At 47.9% G+C, this 23,107-nt stretch overlaps 1 protein-coding gene across 3 annotated transcripts in view; it reads right to left on the reverse strand.

The window, feature by feature from the left end:
• Positions 1 to 22,515, reverse strand: part of EFR3B (EFR3 homolog B) — an 88,612-nt gene extending 66,097 nt beyond the window's left edge. For 2 of the 3 annotated variants that reach the window (XM_077774127.1, XM_077774126.1), the window contains exon 1: positions 22,431 to 22,512. In XM_077774127.1, the coding sequence (XP_077630253.1) occupies positions 22,431 to 22,437 (7 nt within the window). In that variant the 5' untranslated portion in view covers positions 22,438 to 22,512. Of the gene's footprint in view, positions 1 to 22,430 lie in introns of all 3 variants that reach the window. The other variant, XM_077774125.1, reaches the window with a different exon arrangement.
• Positions 22,516 to 23,107: the final 592 nt, after the last annotated feature.

Here is a 23,107-nt window from a genome sequence, read left to right on the forward strand (position 1 = left end):
GCTGGGGGTGGCTGGGTGATGGGTACACAGGCCCTCCCTGTACATTTCTTTGCAACTACCTGTGAATATATTTTACAAAATAAGAGTTCTTTTGGGGAGCCTGGGTGGCTCAGTCAATTAGGCTTCCAACTTTGGCTCAGACCAGGGTCTCATGGTTCATGAATTTGAGCCCCGCATTGGGCTCTGTGCTGTCAGTGCAGAGCCTGCTTGGGACCTCTATCTCCCTCTCCCTCTCTTTCTCTCAAAAATAAATAAACATGAAAAAAAATAGTTTCTTAAAAGTTGGCATATAACGAAGGAGGTGGTAACCTGCAGAGGACCTTGATATAGGGCTCTGATTTGCTCCTGGTGGCACAAGACCACTGTCATGCCAGAGCCTCTCTTACTGCCCAGCTGGGCGACCAGCCAGCCCCACACCGGGTTGGCTACAACTGGAGGAAGAAACAGGCTTGTCGACACGTACATTGAGCACTTACTCTGCACGCCCCCCACAAGGCTGCCTGGGTGCTAACAAGACACAGGTCTGGCTTTTGGGACTCTTACAGTCTAGTTGGAGAAAAAGGCACAACCAATAAATAAAAAGTAAGCCAGCCTGGGTGGACTGATGTTTCTCAAGAGAAGTTTCACGAGTTACGGCAATTTTAATTATTTTAAGAGAGAGAGAGTGTGTGTGCAAGTGAGCATGAGCCAGAGAGGGGCAGAGAGAGAGAGAGGGAAAGAGAGAATCCCAAACAGGCTCCACACTGTCAGCGCAGAGCCCAATATGGGGCTTGAACCCATGAACTGTGAGATCACGAGCTAAGCCAAACACAAGAGTTGGACGCTAAACCGACTAAGCCACCCAGGCACCTCCATAATCATCATTTTTTAAAAATGCTTATTTATTTTTGAAGGAGAGAGAGACAGAGTGTGAGCAGGGGAAGGGTAGAGAGAGAGGGAGCACAGAATCCAAAGCAGGCTCCAGGCTCTGAGCTGTCAGCATAGAGCCCAATGCAGGGCTTGAACTCACGAACTGTGAGATCATGACCTGAGCCGAAGCCAGACACTCAACCCACTGAGCAACCTAGGTGCCCCCATAATCATCATTTTTAACGTGGCTTAAAATCCCAGTGAGGAGGCATAAATCATTTGCTGGGCCTTTTCTGTATTATTTTGACATTTATCTTGTTGACACTTTCATGCTATTAAAAATGTTACAGCAAGTCCATGTACATTGCAGCTTTTTTCCTTTTCTGGATTATTTCCCTAGGACAGTTTTCAGAAATTGAGAAAGTATCTTGTGGGTGGGGAGGAGCTATCTGAGGGCTTGTTGAAAAGCAGGTGTGAGAGGGTGAAGATCAACAACAGTCATCTGGACGCTGGATTTGAGTTTAGAGAGAACAGAAGAAGGGAGGCCACCAAGAGAAGGAGCAGTAACCATTACCTAGGACAATAGGGCCAGACTCATGGCGAGGGCAATGAGAAGAGAAAGGAAGGGCCCCATGGGCCACACCCTTAGCAAGAACAGCCCAAGGCCATGGCTGACAGCACAGAGTTGGAGACGGAAGTCCAGCACCTGGAACTCGTGACCAAAATGGGGACCCCCCGCCCCCCGCCCAACAGCGCTTCACTAGCCACACTGGTCCTGGAAACGGGATGAGAAAAGCAGCCACCACTGTGGCATGACAGTTTCAGGAGCACTGCTTCAGAGTGACGCGCAACGTTTGGGACCAGCCGTGAAACAGAAGGTGAATTGAGGCCAGAGTCTGAAAACGATCCGGTAAAATCAATGCACTAAAAGCAGACACAAATCTGGAGGGAAAACAATGGAGAGAAGCCTTCCAGCACTGGAACTCCGATTTTCCAGATGTCTGCTGATCACGGGCACGGGAAACCGCTCACCACGATGTTTGTAAACAAAGGAACTCGGAGTGAAACCCAGCCAGCAGGCTGCAATGTATTCGAATAAGTAATTTAAGTGCAAACCTCACTGGCATACTTTGGAAGACTAGGTGACAACACGGAAACATTTTAGGATGGGTGTTTCGTGAGAAAGGTATATACTAAAGTGTGTCCCCAGTGTGGCCCGGACTATGGAAATTATGATTAAATTAGGACAGGAGATGGTCAGGAAGCAGTGTGACCTGTTGGGGGGTGTCAAACCACAGTGAATTTTCTCCTTTGTTTTCATGGCCACGAACGCCAGACATTTGCATTCTTTCCCCCAGTTCCTGGTCTGTGAGTCTGACTAGCAGGCTCTTTTCCCTCCAAGCCGCTGCTCTCATTCCTTTCCCCGTTCTTGGCTGGAGGACGGCCCATTCCCTCTCCTGGCTGCGGAGGGGCACTTCTAATTTATAGAATGCTACCTGCTGTTCACCACGCTCCTCCTCCTCCGGGGTTAAACTTTAAAATCACCAGTAACCCATGGTAACCGGTGGGAAAAAAAACCTAGTATGGAATCTTTAACAATTTTTTATTTTAGCATGCTTCAAAATGAGGAAAAAACAAAACAAAACAAAAAAAGCACAAGATAAGATACCCTGTGGCCACCAGAACAGGCGATGGCCTCTCTCCTCACTCTAATTCACGTGGACTCTTGGCTATTCCCACGGCCTGGGCCTCCTATGCCCCATTTAGAAATCTAACTCAAAGAGGAGGCCTTGAACATTCCAGGGTTTTCTCAAATTCTGCATGGAACTCAGCTTGCTTATATTGCTGAATGCTGTCTGTGTCATCTTCAAATTGTTATTAATGTCTCAGTATTTTCGGAGCTCATCACAGCCTGATAGATAAAATCTAGGTTTCAGCTTCTCAGTACAAGCAGTGAGAACAAAGATCACAGTATTGCACGTCGGCCAGCTTCCTACAAAATAATAATAATAATGGTTTGTATTCCTACAAAATAATACTAGTGGTAATGGCTCCGAGGCACCGTCTGCCGGCCCTGACCCTGCACAAGTGGCCCGGGAGAACCACATGGGGAAGACGGATGTTTGCCCCTTCTTGGTTCAGAATTCCATTCTCAGTCTCTGCACTTGCCCTCATGCGCAGATCAGAGTGGGCTGGGGACTTTGTTTGGAAACAGCCTAAATGTTCATCAGTAGGGAGCTGGCTCCATAAACCCGTGAACCTCCGGGCATCGGCCACTATGCAGCGGCGGAAATTCATAAAGCCGGGCTATGCGCACTCTCCAGAAACTCTCCAAACATACTGTCAGTTACAAAGGAGCTGCAGAACACGTATGACATCAGACCGTTTGCGTGAAACCCACACAGGCTGAACACACCTGGCATGTGCGAAAACAGGTGCATAGAACAGACTGTGAATGCGTGAAAAAAGGCCGGTAAGGATACGCAGTGCGAGGTGAGCAGCGGTTACCTCCAGCGTGGGGGCTGGGGCTTGGGGCCTTGGGATGAGGGGACAAAATAGCCACTATGGACGCCAGTAGCCACTTGTGGTTACTTAATTTTTTTTAATGTCTTTATTTTGAGAGACAGAGAGAGAGCGTGAGCAGGGGAGGGGCAGAGAGAGAGACGGAGACACAGAATCTGAAGCAGGCTCCAGGCTCTGAGCTGTCAGCATAGAGCCCTATGCAAGGCTCGAACCCACAGACTGTGAGATAATGACCTGAGTTGAAGTCGGACACTTAACCAACTGAGCCACCCAGGCACCTCACTTGTGGTTACTTAAATTAAATAAAATTTAAAGCTCAGCTCCTCAGGCACAATGGGCACCTTTTATGTGGTCAATAGCCACACGTGGCCAGTGGCTACCGTATCGAACAACACAGATATAAACCATTTACATGCTCGCAGGAAGTCGTCCTGGCCAGCTCTGATTTAGAGCTTTAGTTTTGATTTCAGTTTCCTCTCCCAATAAAAATGTTTGTGATAATAATACAAAAATGTATGATGCATGGATAATACAGAAATATACATAATTTTCATGTTTTTCCCATTTTCTCTTCAGATCTGGTAGGAATAATTTTCTGTTCAAATATTTGGAATCTAAGAGTTTAGATACACACACACACACACACACACACACACACACGGCCTGTTTTCTGCATTTGCTCAGCTCAGTTCTTGCTAGAATTTTGACACGAAGTTGGTGTTAAAGACACAGAAGTCACTTCATTCACTCACACAGGCACACACCCATGCATGACACACAAACGTATTGAGTCCATTAGACATGGTGGAAGACAAAAAGAAACGGAATGCACGGGGGGTCGTCCGCTTGGAGTGAAAGCATGTGCGCAAACAGCCAAAACAAAAAGGAAGTCCAAGTGTCACTGGGGTCGGAGAGCCGGCGTGCTGAGACTTCCGAGGGTGGAGGTGTCGTTTCAGTTTAGATGCTGCCCAGTAGAAACGAGGCACAGATAGTATACTGACAAACAAGAGAAGCGAGGACATTCCAGGCAGGGGGAACAGCATCAGCAAAAGCTTGGAGGAGCCAAGTCCAAGGGAGCATTGCGGGAGAGGGACGGCCAGTCTGTCTAGGGCAGTGTTCGCGTGGCTGGAGCCACAGGGAGGGGCCGGGTGGTGACGTGCCCTCAGATGGCAGGCCAAGAGAAGACCTGTCACTACTAGTAAATCTTTTAGGTAATCTCTCCACCCAATGTGTGGCTCAAACTCACGACCCCAAGATCCAGAGTCGCATGCTCCATGATCTGAGCCAGCCAAGCACCCCTGGACCACTATTTATTGTGCTGTCGAATGTGTAAGGAGGCTATTTTCAGTGCATATGGGGATGGAGCGCGGTCTGCCCCTCCCAGAGGCCACGGAATGAGGCTTCCCTGGCAGAGGACCGGAAGCCGTGAACTAGCAGTGCCCATGTGGAGGTGTGACAGGCGTGGGGGGGTCACACTGGGCGGGTGTGCAAATTCAGTCTCTCGCTGGCAGTGGAGTGGTGAGTAGGTTAAAAGGGAATCAGGAGTAAGGAAGGGTTTCTGCTTGGGGGCTCACCTGCCCCAGAGCGAGTGATGACATGTGGGGTTGGCGTGGAGGGCCAGAGATGAGGTGGGCCAAAATGTGGGCTCCCCTTGACTTCTCTCCCGCCTTTTCCCCAGTGGGAGTCACCCAAGGGGAGTTGACAGCTGAAGGGGGGCACTTGGAGACAAGCAAGAACAGAGCCTCACAGCATCTGCACAGTGACAGGCAAGGATACCTGCCATCAGATGGAGGTGGGCACACCAGTTTGGGGGTGAAGAAAGTTTCAAGAAGTGCAAATGGTCAAGAAAGGAAAACCTGCGAGCTCAGAGGGCAGCAAAGGCCTGGGGCTCAGCAGTCAGACCTCTGTTGGAGGCTTTCCTGACAGGTTTTCCGTAGAGTGGTGACAGTGGAAGCTCAAATACAATGGATAAGTGGACGGCCATGTGAAGGCAGGGGCGGGGAGGTGTAAGGTATATCGCCAGCTCCCATCACTTCTAATTTAGAAGCATCTAGAGTATTGCATGGGTCATTTACTTAACAATAGCAAAAGTAATGCTTGGTCTATCTGCATCCATCATGGCGGACATGTTGCTTTGGCAGCTCACCCCACCCCCTGCCCCATGTCCCCCTCCCAAGCCCTCCCCCTCTGCCCCCGCCAGATGCCGTGTGAGTACTTGTGAGTACTTGAGGAACCACAGGCCTTCTCCAGTATCAGCAGTGCAGGCCCCTGCGGGGGAGGGGGAAACATCTGAGGTGGCCCTCGCACCTTGTGCTTTGAAAGTGGCCTCAGGACCCCAGACATAGTTTGTAGTTTTGATGATAGAATTACTGTTAACAGAACATTGTTGCTATTTTATAATTTACTTACTATTACTTTATAAGCATTGTTTATCAGTGTAAGAAGTGTACAGGTTACACTGGTTACACTTGCGGAAGGAAGTATTTTGTGGCCGTTTTAAGCCCAGGGAATCTTCATGAATGAGAACAAAGGGGGAAAAGTTAATGGTTATGTGTATAGCTGTCTGTGCGGTGCTCTGAGCTCACTGCGGGAATTCATTCATCTGAATGTATTCATCTGAGTACCTACTACTCAGCACACTGATCATTTGATTCTTAAAAAGAAATTTTTTTTTAATGTTTATGTTTGAGAGAGAGGGAGCAAGGGAGGGGCAGAGAGAGAGGGAGACACAGAATCTGAAGCAGGCTCCAGGCTCTGAGCTGTCAGCACAGAGCCCAGGGCTCAAACTCACAAACTGCGAAACATGATTGGAGCTGAAGTCTGATGCTTAACTGACTGAGGCACCCAGGCACCCCTTGATTCTTTTTTTTAAAGAATATGTGAACTATGGGGGGTAAGAAGCCTTCTGGTAAATAAGCCTGGCCTTCAGCAAGCTTGCGACATAGTAGAATCCATTACATGAAAACAATACAGTACTAGAAATTTCCCTGGCAATTTGGTTTAAGGTTGGAGCTAAGAACTAGAAATTAGGATTTAGGATTTATGACACACACCTCTGCCTTCCCCACTCCTATAATATGTCCAGCTTCCCACTGCGGTCACCAGGCAGCCTATAAAAAGCAGGGTTACTCACCTCCAGCTTTCAAATGAACACACAGTATCAAATATAGAAACCAGAGGAAGCTTCATTGTTATGGAGCCAAACTGATTGAGAGCAAGTGTGAGTGCTCTAAATATATAGAAGAATTAGCAGATTTAAGATGCAGACTCTCAAAGGCTATGAATCCAAGATCAATCTTTTAAAAGTCCAAATACATCAGCAGAGAGTCTGTCACAGCCTGAGCTGTTGGTGCCAGAACACAAAACGGGCACCATGCCCGGAGCTGCTAAAAAAATAAAGCGAGGACCAGGGTGGTCTCGGAGCCAGAGGGAAAATTTCAGAAGCAACATTTTTGAAATGCAAAACAGAATCAGGAGCAAGCACCAGAATTCTGCAAAAATGCAAAACAAGTCCTAGGTTGAGTCATACTAAAAATGCCAAGTAAGCAGCAGGCCATGCACAGCCAAGACCCATTTGTAATGAAGTGGTTCTAGTGCGCATGGGTGTTTGGGACATACATGCATGAGGAAGAAAGTCCCCCCAGAAGGTTCTGCCCTTCGCAAGAAGCAAAAAGCAGGTGGGCTAAGAAGGCAGCGAAGCAGAGTGCTGTGCATCTCTGAAAGCAGAAACCCAGAGAGAAAGAAGCAGCTCCTTAGAAAGCTCTCGAAGAGGAGCGCGGAATGACTCCTCAGAAGCACATCCTTGGGCCCCGTTACTGCAGTCTTGTCACTAAAAAGAATGTTCATCATAAAATACCTATTACGATCCCTCCTGTTAATACTAACATCAGCTAACATGCAAGCTCCCATTATGTGTCAGGAGCCATTAAGAGGTTTGAATGCATTATTTTATGTAATCATCCCAACAATTTTGAGGTAGGGTCTATTGTCTCCATGTTATAGATGAGGAAAATTGAGGCTTAGAGTCATGAAGGGACTTATCCAAAGTCATTGATCTGTTATGTGACATAGCTGGAATTCAAACCCAGGCCTGTTTGACTGTTCACAGCTGACCTTGACCTGCAAAGGAGACACTGAAGTTTATCCTTTTCAATGTGTCATTAGAAAAAAAAAGAATTTTTTTTTTTTTTAGCCAGGAAGATATAGGTCTTTGTGCAGAAATGGCACAAGCCAGCACATTATTAAGAATTATTAAGAACAGGTGAATAATTAGGCCATTAAAGGTTTAGCATTCTCAGGCGAAAGCCGTCACTGTGGGCTGTGAGGTCACAGAAGCCCCAGGGAGGAAATGGAAAAATCAATCCTGTACACACGCCTGGCCCTGCCCAGCCACCAGCCGTGCCTATGTCAGTGCAGGGACAGTGCTGCAGGCCTGGTAAAGCCAGGCTTTATTTTGTCATTTAATGTCCCAGAGAGCAGGCAATGCCGGGGGCAGTGCTCAAGAGGCCTTACACCAGATGGCCCTGCTTTGCGGGCTCCCTGCCCATGGCCTTGCCAGCACCATCAGCTCCCCGGCTGTCACAAGGGGCTCGACTTCCCGGAGCGGCTTCCTCCAGCCTCTGCTCAGCACGTACTCTGTCTAGTAGCACACGCCCCTGGCCAGCAGCTCTCAATGACCGCTTTGACGGGGCTGCTGGGGACCATCTTGGGCTGTGGGTGAGATCCCTGGTGCCGGCTGGCACAGGTCCTTGCCGTCTCCTGGCACACCCGACTGCCAGCGACACAAAACAGACCTGCTATTGTTTGCATGCGTGTTTTCTCTTCCTGGGCTTCCTACGGTCTTATTGCAATATAATTAACATGCAAGAGACGCTCACATCTTAAGAGTTCACTGCCTTGAGTTTTGACAACTGTTTATACACTTGGATAACCACCACGCAAACAAGAGATCAAACATTTCAGATCCCCCTAAAGTGGTCCCCTTTCCAGTCAAGCCCCTTACCCCACCACTGATTTCTAATTTCTATCATCATAGATTTGTTTTTGCAGGCATTCTCACATAATCATTTCTAAAACACACTTAGAAGATTCTAGATAACTACCCACAGGGCTTTCATGATTAAAAAAATACATTTTTTATGTTTGTTTGTTTGTTTTTTGAGAGAGAGAGACAGAGTGCGAGAAGGAGAGGGTCAGAGAGAGAGGGAGACACAGAATCCTAAGCAGGCTCCAGGCTCTGAGCTGTCAGCACAGAGCCCAACGCCAGGCTCGACCTCATGGACGGTGAGATGATGACCTGAGTCGAAGTTGGACGCTTAACCCACTGAGCCACCCAGGCGCCCTGAAAAACTACTTTTGGTTATATTTATGTTCTGTGATTAAAATACACGCTGACTACACAAAATGTAAAAAATGCAAAAAAATTTTTTTAAAGATTCGAGAATCATCCACGATCTTATGACACTAGAAATAACCGCTGTTAGTATTCCAGCCATTTGCTTTCAGGGCTAATCCCCATGCATTGATTATAGGCTGGCTCCCTCATGGAGTACGAGCTTTTCTGTAAATAAATAAAGCTTGTTGCTGCCATTTAGAGCTGCCCGTGTGAGAGGTGGCTCGAGCAAAAATCAACTTGCGACTTAAGATGCCAGCCCCTGTGGCTCAGTTGAGGTCACCACCTGAATCCACTGTTTATTTCCCTCTGTGGAATATGTCTTGTACGCCTCTCCCACCAGACCTCTCGCAGTGCTTCAGCCCCACTGCTCAGTGGCACAGTGGCGAGCTCCTTGGGACACCCCGCCACCCAGGGTGAATGCGCCCCCCCACACTGCCCCTGCTGCTTCCTCCAAATGACATCCCATTCCAGCCCCTCTTATCAAATGCAATAACAGACCTGCCTTCAGTTTTATTCATATAGATCTTCTTTCTTTAAAAAAAAAAGTTAATAACATTCTTCAGTTAAGTTGGAAGAGTTTTCCAGTGATCCAAAGAAGACGATGACATCAGTTTCTGGTCTCCTTTTGTCTACACCCCATGAGCAATCAGGTGACTAATGCCAGGTCATCAACCTTGCCTAGGCTGAGTAATATTCCACTGCATGTATACATCCCGGTTTGCTTATCATCTCATCTGTGGATGAGCACTTGGGTCGCCTTCACTCCTGGCTATTTTGAATAATGTTGCTACGACCGTGGGTGTACAAATACCTTTTTGAGGCCCTGTTTTCACTTCTTCTGGTATACATCCAGAAGTGGAATTACTGGATCATATGGTAATTCTATTTTTAATTCTTTGAGGAACCGCCATACTGCTCTCCATAACGGCAGCACCATTTTCATCGCCCTCAGCAGCGCCCGCGGGGTTCCAATTACCCTACATCCTCACCAGAGCATGTTATTTTCTGGAGTTTTGATCATAGCCATCCTAAGGGAGCGGAAGTGATATGGCATTGTGTTCTTGATTTGCAAATCCCTAATAATTAGAGCACCTTGCCATTTATGTATCTTTGAAGAAATGTCTGCTCAAGTCCTTTGCCCATTAAAAAAAATTTTTTTAATGTTTATTTTTGAGAGAGAGAGAGACAGAGTGCGAGCAGGGGAAGGATAGAGAGAGAGGGAGACGCAGAATCCGAAGCAGACTCCAGGCTCCGAGCTGTCAGCACAGAGTCCTATGTGAGGCTCAAACCCATGAACTCACGAGCCATGAGATCATGACCTGAGCCGAAGTCGGACGCTTAACCAACAGAGCCACCCAGGCATCCCTTCCCATTTTTTAACAAGTTTGTTGTGGTTGTTGTTGAATTGTAGGCATTTCCTACATATTCTGGATAGTAATCTCTTATCAGATGTATGATTCGCAAATGTTTTCTCCTGTTCCACGAACTGCCTTTGTACTTTGTTGCTCACCTCAGAGCAGGCCATTTAGAGCCCTTTGGTACACAGAATTTTTAAAATTTTGATGTAGTCCAATGAATGATGGTGTTTTCAATAAGAATCCAGGCAGAATGGAAGAAAATAACATTGGAATGAAATAGATCTTGGCTATGCCACTTTATAAGCTGGTTGACCTCCAACAAGTCATTTAAATTTTCTGAACTTTTCAAAAATATTTTAAAGTAATCTCTACACCCAATGTGGGGCTCGAACTTACAATACCAAGATCACGAGTCCCATGCTCTTCCAACTGAGCCAGTTGGGCGTCCCCTTTTCTGACCTTTCTTATTATTATCTGAAAATAGGCCAAAGGAAAGGAATATCTCCCACACAGGATCTGTGTGAAATTTGAATGTACATAAAGCAAGAATCATAGCCCCCAGCACTTGGAAGCCACACAGCTCTTACCCATACCTACCCCAACATACTCATCAGCTTGCATCCCTAATCAACAGGACCCTAAGACAGGCACTGTTTGGATTAACAAAGGGATCATTATCCTCACCTTATCAATGAGGAGATGGATGCATAGACAGTTTACATAGAGGACCTGAGATCACAGTGTCTATACTGCCATCCAGATCTTTTGAAGATTCCTGCTGTGGTTTTACCCTCAGCCCCTGCTTCCTCAGCCTTGGGACACACAGCTCCTCCAATCCATTAGTAGACCGAAGAACTGGGAAACCCTTAAAGACCATCCAGGCCAGCTCTCCCAATTTGCAGATGGCAAAACTAAATCTGAGGGAGGCTGAGAATTTTATTCAAATTCACAGAGCCAGAATCAGCCCTGATGGGCAGCTCTCCTTCCCAGCACAGAAATGAATGTCCTTGATCAAGCAGAAGCAAAGCGTTGTACGACGTCCAGCACCACCCACTCCTCTCCAGAACACTCAGCCTTGTTCTTCTCTGATAGTGTTATCTGGGGGAGAAGAGGACATTCCTAGCAGTGCCGTGGAATAGCTTTGAGGCCAAGCTTCTCAAGACAGTCAGACATGTTTACTGTATTTACCAGGGGCTGGGCCAGGCCGCTAAAAGACCAGGCACTTTCTGGAGTTTGATGGAAACAATCGGAAGAGCCTGGTGTTTGTTCCTCTTCTATGCTGTCTGGATATGACCCTCAGCCAAGGTTGGCATCCCTCTGCTATTCCACACAGGGCCTCCACACTCCAGCTCTGAGACTGAAGGTGCACAAGGCTGTGTAGTGCTTTATCCAGGAACATTCTGGCCAGGTGCTTCCAAGCAATGAGAAACAGACATTTCATTGCCTTTGCCTCAAAGGGCCTTTTTGGGGTGCCTGGGTGTCTCAGTTGGTTAAGCATCCAACTTTGACTCAGGTCATGATCTTGCAGTTCATGAGTTTGAGCCCCATGTCGAGCTCTGTGCTAACAGCTTAGAGCCTGGAGCCTGCTTTGGATTCTGTGTGTGTGTCTCTCTCTCTGCCCCTCCCCTGCTCACGCTCTGTCTCTGAACAATGAATAAACATTTTAAAAATTTTAAAAAGAGCTTTTTCATTTTCCTTGGTTTGTGAAAGTATAATGCACAAAAGAGAAGAATGGAAATCAAAATAAAGATTTACCCATAATTATACCACTAAGTGACCTTCCTTTTTTGAAGAAAAAGACTGTGGTATTTTTTCTGAGCTCCACAGACCAAGGAGGAAACATGTGAGAATGTCTCTCTAACTGCCCTTCACCATATCAGCGGGCAGGCCAAATGGCTGTTTTTCATGACTAACACCATCAAAGTCTAGAGGAAAAGTCAAATGGCTATATTCTGGTATATTCTTATGACCAATGGGGGAAGACAAAGTAAGATGATGAAATGTTGCTGCTGTCACTTCAGGATTCTTTATGAATTCCCTTGCCTCGCCCCTGCCCACTATCATTGGTATCCTGGAAACAGGCTCCTCGATTTGGACGGATGGATGGATGGATGGATGGATGGATGGATGGATGGACGGACGGACGGATGGATGGATGGATGGATCAGTGGATGGATGGGTGACACATACAATGATTTTATAGTTCAATGCAAACATTTGAGCTCTTACTATATCCCAAAGATCTCTTCTGGATGCTAGGAAAAATAAAGATAATTAAGGTAGAGGTTGTGTCTTCAAGAGGTTCACAGATCTAGTGGAGGAAGAACTAAATGATATCCAGTGTGACAAATAAATAACAAAAATAACAGCAAAGCATAAGATACAGTGAAGATGTGGTAGGAGGCTACAAAGCTCTGGAGTTTTTCAGCAGCATTCTATATGCTTCTGCCCTAGAAGCATCCATCCTGTACAAGTAGTGAGAAGACATCACTTTATTACAGGTATTTCCTTTCTAAGGGATCTCTGCCAAGATCTTTATAAATGTTCTTGTAATTTGGCGATTCTTCTTCACACAATTTATAAATGTTATTTAAAGCATTATCCATCTAAAAAGAAAGTTGGGACACAGAGCAAAGTCTTTCTCAGTAAGTGTGAGATGAAGCGTAGAGCTCTGCCAAGTTAAGAATCTCGGCACTCCTGCTTCCCGGGTGCCTGAATGTATCCGGGTCCTTCCGTAGGGTGTCACCAAAGTTGGCATTTGAACTGAGAAGCCCTAATTCTCAGATTTATAGTCAGACCACAGGAGGTGCATTTTGATGTAAAGCTACGACAAAACTATGCCAAATCTACTAAAATGTTCAGTTTGGAATTCTTCCCTTACAGTGAAATTTGCTGTTTGGTATAAGGCACATTAATTGTCACCAGGCACAAAGGCAGGGTCTGCTCTCCCACGGAGCTCTATGAGCGCCTGCTTAGGAGACAATGGAGAAAAATTTCTTCCACCGGCTGCATCAGCTTGAGCAAACTGTCGGACTTCTGAATCTCTGTGTCAGCTCAACCCCAGAAAAAATGGCTTCCACCACTAAAGCGCTGTTCTGAGTTGAGTTAATGAATAGAACGGCATGGAATAAACATTGCTAAGTGTCAGTAACGCACAAGAACTTAGCATAGAGTAAGACTTGGCTAAAGGTTCTGTGTCTATCTTCTTTGTGGTCTACGAGAATTTCTCATCTTTCTGGTGCAGGGATGAGAGGCACATGGTCACGGGCCGCCAATCCATGGATGGCACTCTAGGAGACAGGAAAGTGCTCAATATAATCAGTGTTATGGTTGTTGCATCTCAGGGACCTAATCTGGCCAGTAGATTTCAGAGACAGGTGTCTAGCTCACAATATGGAAGCAGCTCTCTGTTTTTATCAGACCCTTTCATCTAAGGCATTTAACAAACACAGTCTAAACATGACATTTCCATCCTTGTACACAGGGATGGTCACTGTTTCTGGAGAGGTGGTGGGCCTGCCCCCAGAAGCATCCACTGGAGTTGCTTGGATGGGGATAATATCACCTCTCATGGGCCTATAGTGTTCTATAATGTAAATACCTGCACTTAGACATTATCTCATTTGACTCCCCCTAAATATACCCTCACTTCTTCAGGCAGACTGATTATCCTTATTTTACATGGGAGGAAATGGGCTCAGAGAGAGGGGAACTGTCCAGGGTCCTATGGCTAGAAAGTGGCCATGTGAGCCTGGGGCCACTGTCCCTCTCTCACACAGCTCAGTCCTAACCCACCCTCTCAGAGGCAGTGATTACTGCATCCAGATTGGCTGGATCTGAAGATACAGGGAAGGAGGTGTTTTGTTTTTTTTTAATTTTATTCATTTTTGAGAGACAGAGACCCAGAGCACAAGCAGGGGAGGGGCAGATACAGAACCTGAAGCAGGCTCCAGGCTCCAAGCTGTCAGCACAGAGCCTGATGCAGACCTTGAACCCACAAACTATGAGATCATGACTTGAGCCAAAGTCAGATATTTAACTGACTGAGCCACCCAGGTGACCCAGGAGTTTTAATTCACAGCCAAACTGTCAGAGCAGCAGAAGGTACTCCCACTAAAGAAGGTCCAGTCTCTGTTCTCCTCCAGGCCACACCACTGTGTGACTCAGCAGTGGCTGTGCCAGCCCCACTTTGTTCCTCTACCTGCCCCTCTCTCTGACATGAGTGCCCTAGCCTCCTGGGTTCTCAGGCCATCACTGGCTCCTGTATCTTATCTTCCACCCTCACCAACCTGTTCTCCTGGCTCCTTTCTTACTTATCCATACCTTGGGCTTTCCTGGGGCCTTTTCTCTCCCACAAAGCAAAACAATGATAAAGGAGGTGAGCAGGGTGCCCAGAGGTAGAGGATCCTACTCAGAAGTGAGAGCTCCCAGCTTCCGTGTTGATTGGCTTGGGACCAAAGAGAAGCCACATGCCCCTCAGGGATTCACCTGTGTCTTCTGCATGCCCCTGCACGGCCCAAATGAACACTGGTGAGGCTGTGAAGTAGAGTGAACTCTGCAAAGGAAAGGCCCATATTCTCTGAAACATTCGGAATATTACGGAGACAGCACTGTGTCAGGGCAGGGGGAGTCCACGCTCTGCCTAGGTTGAAATCCCAGCCTTATCACATGACTGTGTAGCCACGGGCAGGTTACTAAAGCTCTCAATGCCTCCATGTTCTCATTTCTAAAATGAAAATAATAATCCCTAACCCATAGAGTTTGGGGAAGATTAAGTCAGTTAATACATAAAAAGTGCTTAGACTACTGCCTGGTACACAGTAGTGCCCAATGAATGGAAATGGGAGTAATAGTAATTGTATTGCTATTCAAAACACATCTAAGGCTGAAACACACAGAGGGTCAGAAGTTACAAAGAGGTAAATAAAAAAGATGACGCTTAACTTAGGATTCATTCATTCAGTGAGGTATCTGAGTGTTTTACTCTGTACCAGGTAGTGTCTTATGCCCTAAAGAGGCAGGAGGGAAAGAGAGAAATGAGTTCCCTGTTCTCACGGAGCTGACAGTCTAGCAGGGCACAGACCAGAGAAATACTAGATGGTGATACACAGCTGTGCAGGGAGTTTAACTAAAGATCATGAACGAGAGTGACCAGACGGCTTCTCCAGCTGGAAAGGCAAGAACGGCTTCTCCAGGGAGAAAGCCTTAGAAGACTCACAGTCATGTGTGGAAGGAGAACTCACATCTGTGGCCGTGAAGTGGGTCAAGAACCTCAGTGAGTCTTGGCTTGTGGCAAACCAGGAAGGAAGCCCAGGGCAGAGCTAGGGGCAATTTCAAAGTGAGGAACCAGAATCATAAACTTGCATTTGGACAGGTCTTAATAGTCTCCAGACTGGTACAGAGCAGATTAAGGGAACTATATTTGCAAAAGAAAAATCTAATTTAGACCAACATTTATGAAATATCTCCTCTTTTAGGAGGAATTTGGGGAGGATTTTTCTCTCACATCTCAGTGTCTCAAAAAGCTGTTTTTGTCCTAGACAAGTGAACAACAACAATAACAAAAAACCCCTACAGATGCTATGAGTCTTACAAATGACTTTTCCCCTCTATTTTGGCCTACAGGAAGCTCAAAACTGAATTTCCTGTAGGAAACTCAAAACTGAATTTACAACAGGGCCTGTTGGTATGTGTTTTTTTTTCCCTTAAATAACTTTATACTTGGCTTTACTTTTTTCTGTACAATTCTTAGATTTTCTTGGCTTTGATCTTTTTATTTATTGTAGGACAGGTATGTCTATATGTGTGTATGTATGTGTATAATTATATGCTCCAAATCATCTTTAGAACAAGTTAAATTATAATAAATTTACAGCCCTAAGTGACTTAGCACCTATTTCAAAATAAACTTTATTTCCTATGTGTGCTTATATAACCCACATTTTATGAAACATAGGAATTTTTCAATTCCCAGGGCGACTGGGGAGCTCAGTTGGTTAAGCGTCCAACTCTTGGTTTCAGCTCAGGTTGTGATCTCATGGGTTCATGAGTTCCAGCCCCACATTTAGCTCTGCACTGGCAGCACGGAGCCTGCCTGGCATTCTCTCTCTCTCTCTCTCTCTCTCTCTCTCTGCCTACCTCCACTCTTGCTGTCTCTGTCTCTCTCAAAATAAATAAATAAACTTAAAAAGATAAAACTTTCAATTCCCTTATCCCCCCAGCCCCACCCCCAGTCCTACTGCCTTTTTTTTTTTTTTTTTTTAAGGGGGCAAACATCTTCCACTGAAAAGGCACAATTGTAACCGGTCCAAAGCTTTCTCACCCGTTTCGTTACCACCTGTGGCTGCAACAACTATCTGTTCTTTTTCATTTTCATTTCATCTTCCTGCCCATTCTGCACAGTGCCCCCAGCTTTATTTCCCTAAACGATCAATTGAGCAAATCAGCCTTTTGGCCTTTTAAAATCTTCAATAGTACCCATCCTCATAGGGATAAGTGAAAAGCCCTTATCCTGACAAAATCTCATTTATCAAGTCATTCTCTATCTAACCTCGTTAGTGCCTCCCCCTGGTTCTCTCTAGATAAGTTTTCTCTCTCCCCACCTTCATGCACTTTCTCACATTGGTGCCTCTACCCGGTACGCCCTTACCCTCTTCTGGAGACATCCAGCCCTCAGACCCCCTCTGAAGTCCTCCCCAAAGGCTCCACCTCGCAGTGCTCTCTTCCACCTTGAGATTCTGCTGACTGAACACCGAACGCGTAACTCCATTCTACTTGCAACCCTGAATCTACCTTTGTATCATTCACAATTTTGCATGTTTTACCACCTGGTTACCTACTGAAATTGTGATTTTCTTGATGGAAAGGACTTCTATATGTTTTGTATCCCCCTTGATGTCCTATGGAATATCATATATAACTGACACTCCACAAATACTTGACAGGTTATATCTATTTCCCTTCAAAACACAAAGCATAAAGCAAATGACAGGCCGGTGGTTAATATCCTCAATAAATCAAGCCCTCACTTGTATGAAAGTTCACCAAAATGTAAACGGTTAAAAAACACAGCAGGTGTTTAACTTCACTAGAAATAAAGAATACAAGTTAAAATGACACAACATTTCCATCAAATTGGCAAAGTTTAGGGGGAAAAGTCTCAATATTTAATGCTTTTGAGAGTACAGGAAAATAGGTCCTCTCATGGCTGCTAGGGGGATTATAACTGACATATATTGAAAACAATTTGGCAATATGTAACAAATATTTTAAGTGTTTATATACCTTGAACAACCCATCTGGAGAACCTAGAGAAATATCCCAAAATTCAGAGAAAGCTTTGGGCACCAGGTACCCTTCCCAGGCTTATAATACTAAGTGTACAACCTAAATGTACAATAAGGAATTATGCTTGCACCCAGTGGGCTGGTACACCACCATTAAAAAAATGATGGCCATTAACTTGGAGAGGTGGGGATGTTTATATTCTAATGTTAGGTAGAAAAAATACAATACAAAATTATGTAAAATGAATCTAATTCCAACCACGTAAGCAAATGCATGAAGGAAAGATATCAAAAGAGTAAAAGCAATTATACTTGTTATAGTTTACCGTGTTTTCCAGATTTTCTAGAAGGATTGGATGACTCCCAGGAAAAACAAGATGCTTTTCAAATTGGATTTTCCCTTATTTATATATGGAACAGGTCTCACAAGCACTGATATTAAGCTTATGGGACATATAGTTTTGTTTCTCTGCAAACTTTTTATTAAGAAACAGAGAGAAGAGAGAGTTGAGGGAAGAGAAGGAGAAATCGGGGGCAGCTCTCTTATCCTGATTAATCTCTGAAGTGAGATGGGTGGGTGTTATCATCATTGTAGAGCCAGGAAACAGATTAGGAGGCTCAAGCCCTATGTCGCCTGAAGGGCAGAGTCAGAGTTCAGACCCAGGCTATGGGGCTCTCGAATGCTCCTTCACCATCCTGCCCAGGGTAACACAGCCAGGATGAGGCAAGAAACTGCAAGGAATGGGCAAAAGCAGGTGAGTAGAAACTCCTAGTAGTAATTTATATAATAATAATTTTTTAAAAAATTTTAATGTTTATTCATTTTTGAGAGACAGAGAGAGACAGAGTGCGAATGAGCAGTGCGGGCAGAGAGAGAAGGTGACGCAGAATCTGAAGCAGGCTCCAGGCTCTGAGCTGTCAGCACAGAGCCCGATGCGAGGCTCTAACTCACAAACTGTGAGATCATGACCAGAGCCAAAGTTGGCCGCTTAACCGACTGAGCCACCCAGGTGTCCCTATAATAATAATTTTTTTAAAGCTTAGTTTTAGTGTTTATGACTTTNGTGGGCAGTCTTTTCCCTCCTCTTTTCTAGCCTGTCTATAAGGTAATGTTAACTTTCTACTTTTATGTATGAGCAAAAAGAAAACTGCTTTTGGATTCACTGAACCGTGAGTCTCAAGAGGGATCCTGCTCTCCTCCTAAGGGGACTAGAGGAGTGGGGGCGGGCACAAGGGGAGGCAGGCCACACAGCTCCTGTCCCGGGCCAAACACCACACGATATGGCTGCAGGAGCCTCAAGATTTGGGGGAGGAGGTCACAGCACGCAAGCNCTTCCCTGCAGCAGTGAGCCTTGCACCTCTGGGGGCCTCAGCCCCACCCTGCAGCCTCTCCACACCACCCACACGGAGCCCACACGTGTGTGCTCTAAGGCATCTTTACAGAACGCTGTACGCCATTGCTCACTTCCCTACAGTCAGTGTCCTCAACCACGAAGCCTGAAGAAAGGCAAATGCTGAGGATGAGGCAGCACCTAGAGGTGGGGAGGGAGAGGTGAGAGGTGAGCTCTTAGAACAGCTTCTCCTCGGGGGGGATCGGGCTGTCTGGACTGTGGCTCTGGGGACGTCCTGTCCAGCTGCTCTCCATGGCCCCCGTCCTCATCCTGGAGGGCAGCATTTCTCACAGAGCTCTGTGTCCCCTCGGTGGGTGAGTGGGACACTCCCGGGCAGGACGGCCGTAGCTCCAATCCCAGGAGAGAGGAACAGGGAAACTTAGTTATACAATTCTAACACAAAGAAACATGATTGGGAACCCAGTTTTTCAGAAGATTTTGCCCACAATCTTTCTACCTCAGTACAAAGCGCTTTTATTTTTCCAGATCCCTTATCAATCTGTGTTCATGGGTATAAACAAGGCTGTGGGAGGTCACCTGTGTCCTTTAGGAGAGCCATTTCCAGAAAGCAGCTGGGGTTTAGGGATGAGTGAGCGGCGAGAAGGCAGCTGGGGTGAGTTTGGTGAAGGGAAAGGAGAAGTGGCTTGAGTGGCTAGCGAGGGAAGGTGATTTGTGCGGTCAACCTCGGGAGGGAGGTGATGCAAACAGCCGTCTTCGGGGGTTGGCAGAGAGGAAGGGAGAAGGGTAAAGGGTCAAGAGGGCCTGGAGGCGCGAGGCTCTTGAGCACCTGGTCTTGTGAGTGGAGAACCTCTTGACGCACTGTCACATCCATTGCCCCGTTTCGAGGCTCACCCCAGACCGGGGAGGTAGACGGCGTTCTGCCATTTCACACGGACATGTAATTCTGAGCGATGAGCCCACTTGTCTGCAGTTACATAGCCATGAACTGGCCCTTAGATTGAGAAAGGCTGACCCCAGTTCTAGGAATCCTTCCGTCTCAGACGCAACTATATCCTACAGCCAAGACAAGGGGCCCTTATTCTCCCACAGATAGAAGGAAGGGGATGGAAGAGGCTGGAGACACAGGAAGACTGAGTTGTTGGCGCCCAAGGTGAGGTGAGGAGGGGAGAAGAGGAGAGGGAGGGAGGTCTGTTCAGGATCCCCAGGCAGCTGAGAGGTGGCAACAGGAATCAGATTTTACAAATTCATAGTGGATCAAGTCATCAAGGTGCATGGTCAAGGGACAACTTTACCTACAGCTTAGGTGACTTTCGGCCATACATGGGGGACTCATGGACCATCAGCCAATAAAATCCCTGGTGGCATTTTCCCACTGAGCATTTACCCAAGGCATGGGGGGGGGGGGGGGGGGCGGCACACTGAACAGTTTTCATTTTCCCCCATTCCACCTAACTGTGTCACCTTGGACAAATCGCTTGAAAAATATGGGAAGAACCAAATATAAGAAGTCTGTGACTCTGCCTTCCCAACCTCCCTGTCCCCTGCTTTTCTCATACGCTCTTGACTTCTGGAGAGAGAATGATTATAAGTATCACATGGACCCTTTCTTTTCACAAAAACAAAGACAAGACTAAAATCCAGGCCAACGAGCCCTCCCCTTGGGGAGTGGGTTCCCTTTTACACCTTCTAAGACAAGGCTTTGCACTAAGCAAGACTCGGGAACAATCTCCCAGCCAGCATTGCCGTGATTTTCCCTTGCTGCAGGCAACTGCACAGAGGATCCCTTCCTTATAATCTTTCTATGAATGATTTAGGAGGAAGTGCCATCTCTGTTTGCATCTGGAGGAAGAAAAACGTAACAGAGAAATGAAAATCTGTGGTGTATCCAAAAATAACATCCAGATATGTGGGCCTCCCGGTTCACCTTTCTGTACCAACCAACTCTTCCTTGATCTGCTTCATACAACAGAGGCAGGGTGGGACCCCCCAAGGTCCAGACATCCGGGCTCAGTTATCAAAACCGTCTTGGGCTAAAGGCAGTGAGGTGGACCAGCAGAGCCAGGGTCCCTTATTCTTACCATTCTGACGGGCCTGTCCTAACTCCTAACACTGCAGGTGCCCTGCAGTGGGTCACATGTTTTTGCTTTGTCAAGTGATCTGCAGCTTTAGGCTGCACAGTCTGCAGAAAAGAGGGGGGAAAACCAGAAAGAAAGAAACTAGAGCTTTCTTCTGGGAACCTCACAACCTCCTAGCTTATAAAACAGCCGCANAGAACACAATCTCAGGTCAACAACCCCCCTCCCTTGGGTGCATCCAAGAGGAATAATTCTTGCAGAGGGGATCGCCTGATGTTTCAACCTGATTCAGAAATGCAGATGTGGGATCAACGGGGCAGGAAAGGACACTCAGGAAAGGGCTGAATGTCTCTCTCTCTCTCTCTCTCTCTCTCTCTCTAGTGAGGCCCACCAATTGCCAAGCCTTGGTACCGTGCTCAGCATCCTCCTCTGCCTCCATCAAACTTTGTGACTCACAGTCTGTGTGCAGAGTGAGGCAAGCTGAGCGGGCTTCCGTGGTGGGTTAAATTGGGAACTTGCTCTTCTCACAACACTCACCCCTCTGGTGCCACCTGAGCGGGTACCTGGCCTAGCAGTGGGGATGGTGGGGATGGGAAGTGAGCACAGCTCCAGTTCTTTGGCTGGCCCTAAATAGCTGCTAGACCCTGAGTTCTAGTGGCTGATGGACTTACATCCATCGAGATCACATCTCTCTCTCTCTCTCTCTCTCTTTCTCTCTCTCTCTCTCTCACACACACACACACACACACACCCTGCAGCTCAGAGTGTCTGGAGGCTCTGCAACGCAGCTGATTTCTAAACTGGTCTGGGTTTCCAGAGTTCCATTCATTAGAGCTGCAATGTGAGACCCAAAGTGCTTTCTTTTCTTCACCCACACGGCCTCCAGGCNGATGGTTGGGAAAGGGAGGCAGAGAGGTCGGGGCAGCCAGAGGTGGCCAGCTACCCTGAGCGGCGCTGCTCCCTCGGCCGCGTCTCCTCCCTTCATCACTGCGGAGGGTGAATCTGGAAGTTGGGGAACCTGGGACCCGCAGGCGGCAGGCGGTAGGGGCAGACAGCGGCCACGTCCATCCAGGGGCGGCGACGCGAGGCTCCCAGAACTGGCTGGTGCCCCAGCCCTCTGCACCGGCGCCGCCCCCCACGTCCTCGGAGGCGGGCGCGAGGCAGACAGCGAGCTCTCCCCGCAATCCCAGATCGGCTTCACGCATAAAACTCCCCAGCACAACGCGCTTTTGTTAATTCTGCAAATGCTGTCACACGACCACCTCCACCAACGCTCCCTGCCAGCTCCGCTCCAAGGGAGACCCGCTTTCCCCAGGACGCGGCCGCTCGGGATCATCCCAGCCCCCAGGCCCTCGACGGACCACCAGCCACCACCCCACGTCCGCAAACAACCGGCCCAAAGGACTTCTGAGGACCCCAGGGTCCCCGGCCTTAAGCATCTTTGTCCTCTCCGCGCACCCGCGCGCGCACAGAAAGACAGAAAGAGCGCGGCCGGGCACCAAGTCCGCGCCCCCCGGCCTCGCCGGGCCCCGCAGGAGGACAATGGTCCGCGCCCTGCAAGTTTTCGAGCCCGGAGGCAGAGCCCTCCTTACCGTACATCTCCGCGGAGCGAGCGCCTCCTGGGAGGCCGCGTCGCCGAGTCGCCTGCAGCCAGCGCCGGCGGCGCCTGCCTTTCATTCACAGCCGGGGCGGCGGATGGCGGGGGCNGCGCCCCGCCCCCTCGGCTGGGCCACTGCCGGGCCGCCCCGCCCCCGGCAAATTCCCGCTCTCCGCCTGCAGCGGCTCCTGCAGCCTCCTCAGACCCCCGAGCGCCCAGATACGCCTTTCGCAGCCTGTCGCCCCCAGGTCCAGGGCGGCGCGGTTCCTGGATGCGGCATTCCTCGGGGGAGTCACCCACCCAAATTCCCTGCTCGTGTCGGAATGCACAGGACGACAGCAGACATCACCCCTAACCCGCGGGCCCCGAGGGGCAGCAGGGGCTCCCGAAGCTGCAGGTGTAGCCCTCCCACAGATTCGCCCAGGATGCGTAGGCTGAGCCAGGGGGCGCATGGAGGAGGCATTGAGGAATCGCTCTCCTCTCTTAGCTCTCCTCCCTTGGCTCCCTTAGCGAAGCCCCGTTCCCGAATTAAGAACTCCGCTGTGGGCCTTCCAGCCAATCTCCGGCTGGGGCTTGCTACCAAAGAGCTTCCTTCCTGGGCCAGGGACGCGGGGANCCCCCAGGTGCTGCAGGAAGCCCGCTTACTTTTAAACCTCTCTCGGTATACGTGTA

Source organism: Crocuta crocuta, unplaced genomic scaffold (assembly GCF_008692635.1).
Source record: "Crocuta crocuta isolate KB4526 unplaced genomic scaffold, BGI_CrCroc_1.0 scaffold246, whole genome shotgun sequence".
Taxonomy (NCBI): domain Eukaryota; kingdom Metazoa; phylum Chordata; class Mammalia; order Carnivora; family Hyaenidae; genus Crocuta; species Crocuta crocuta.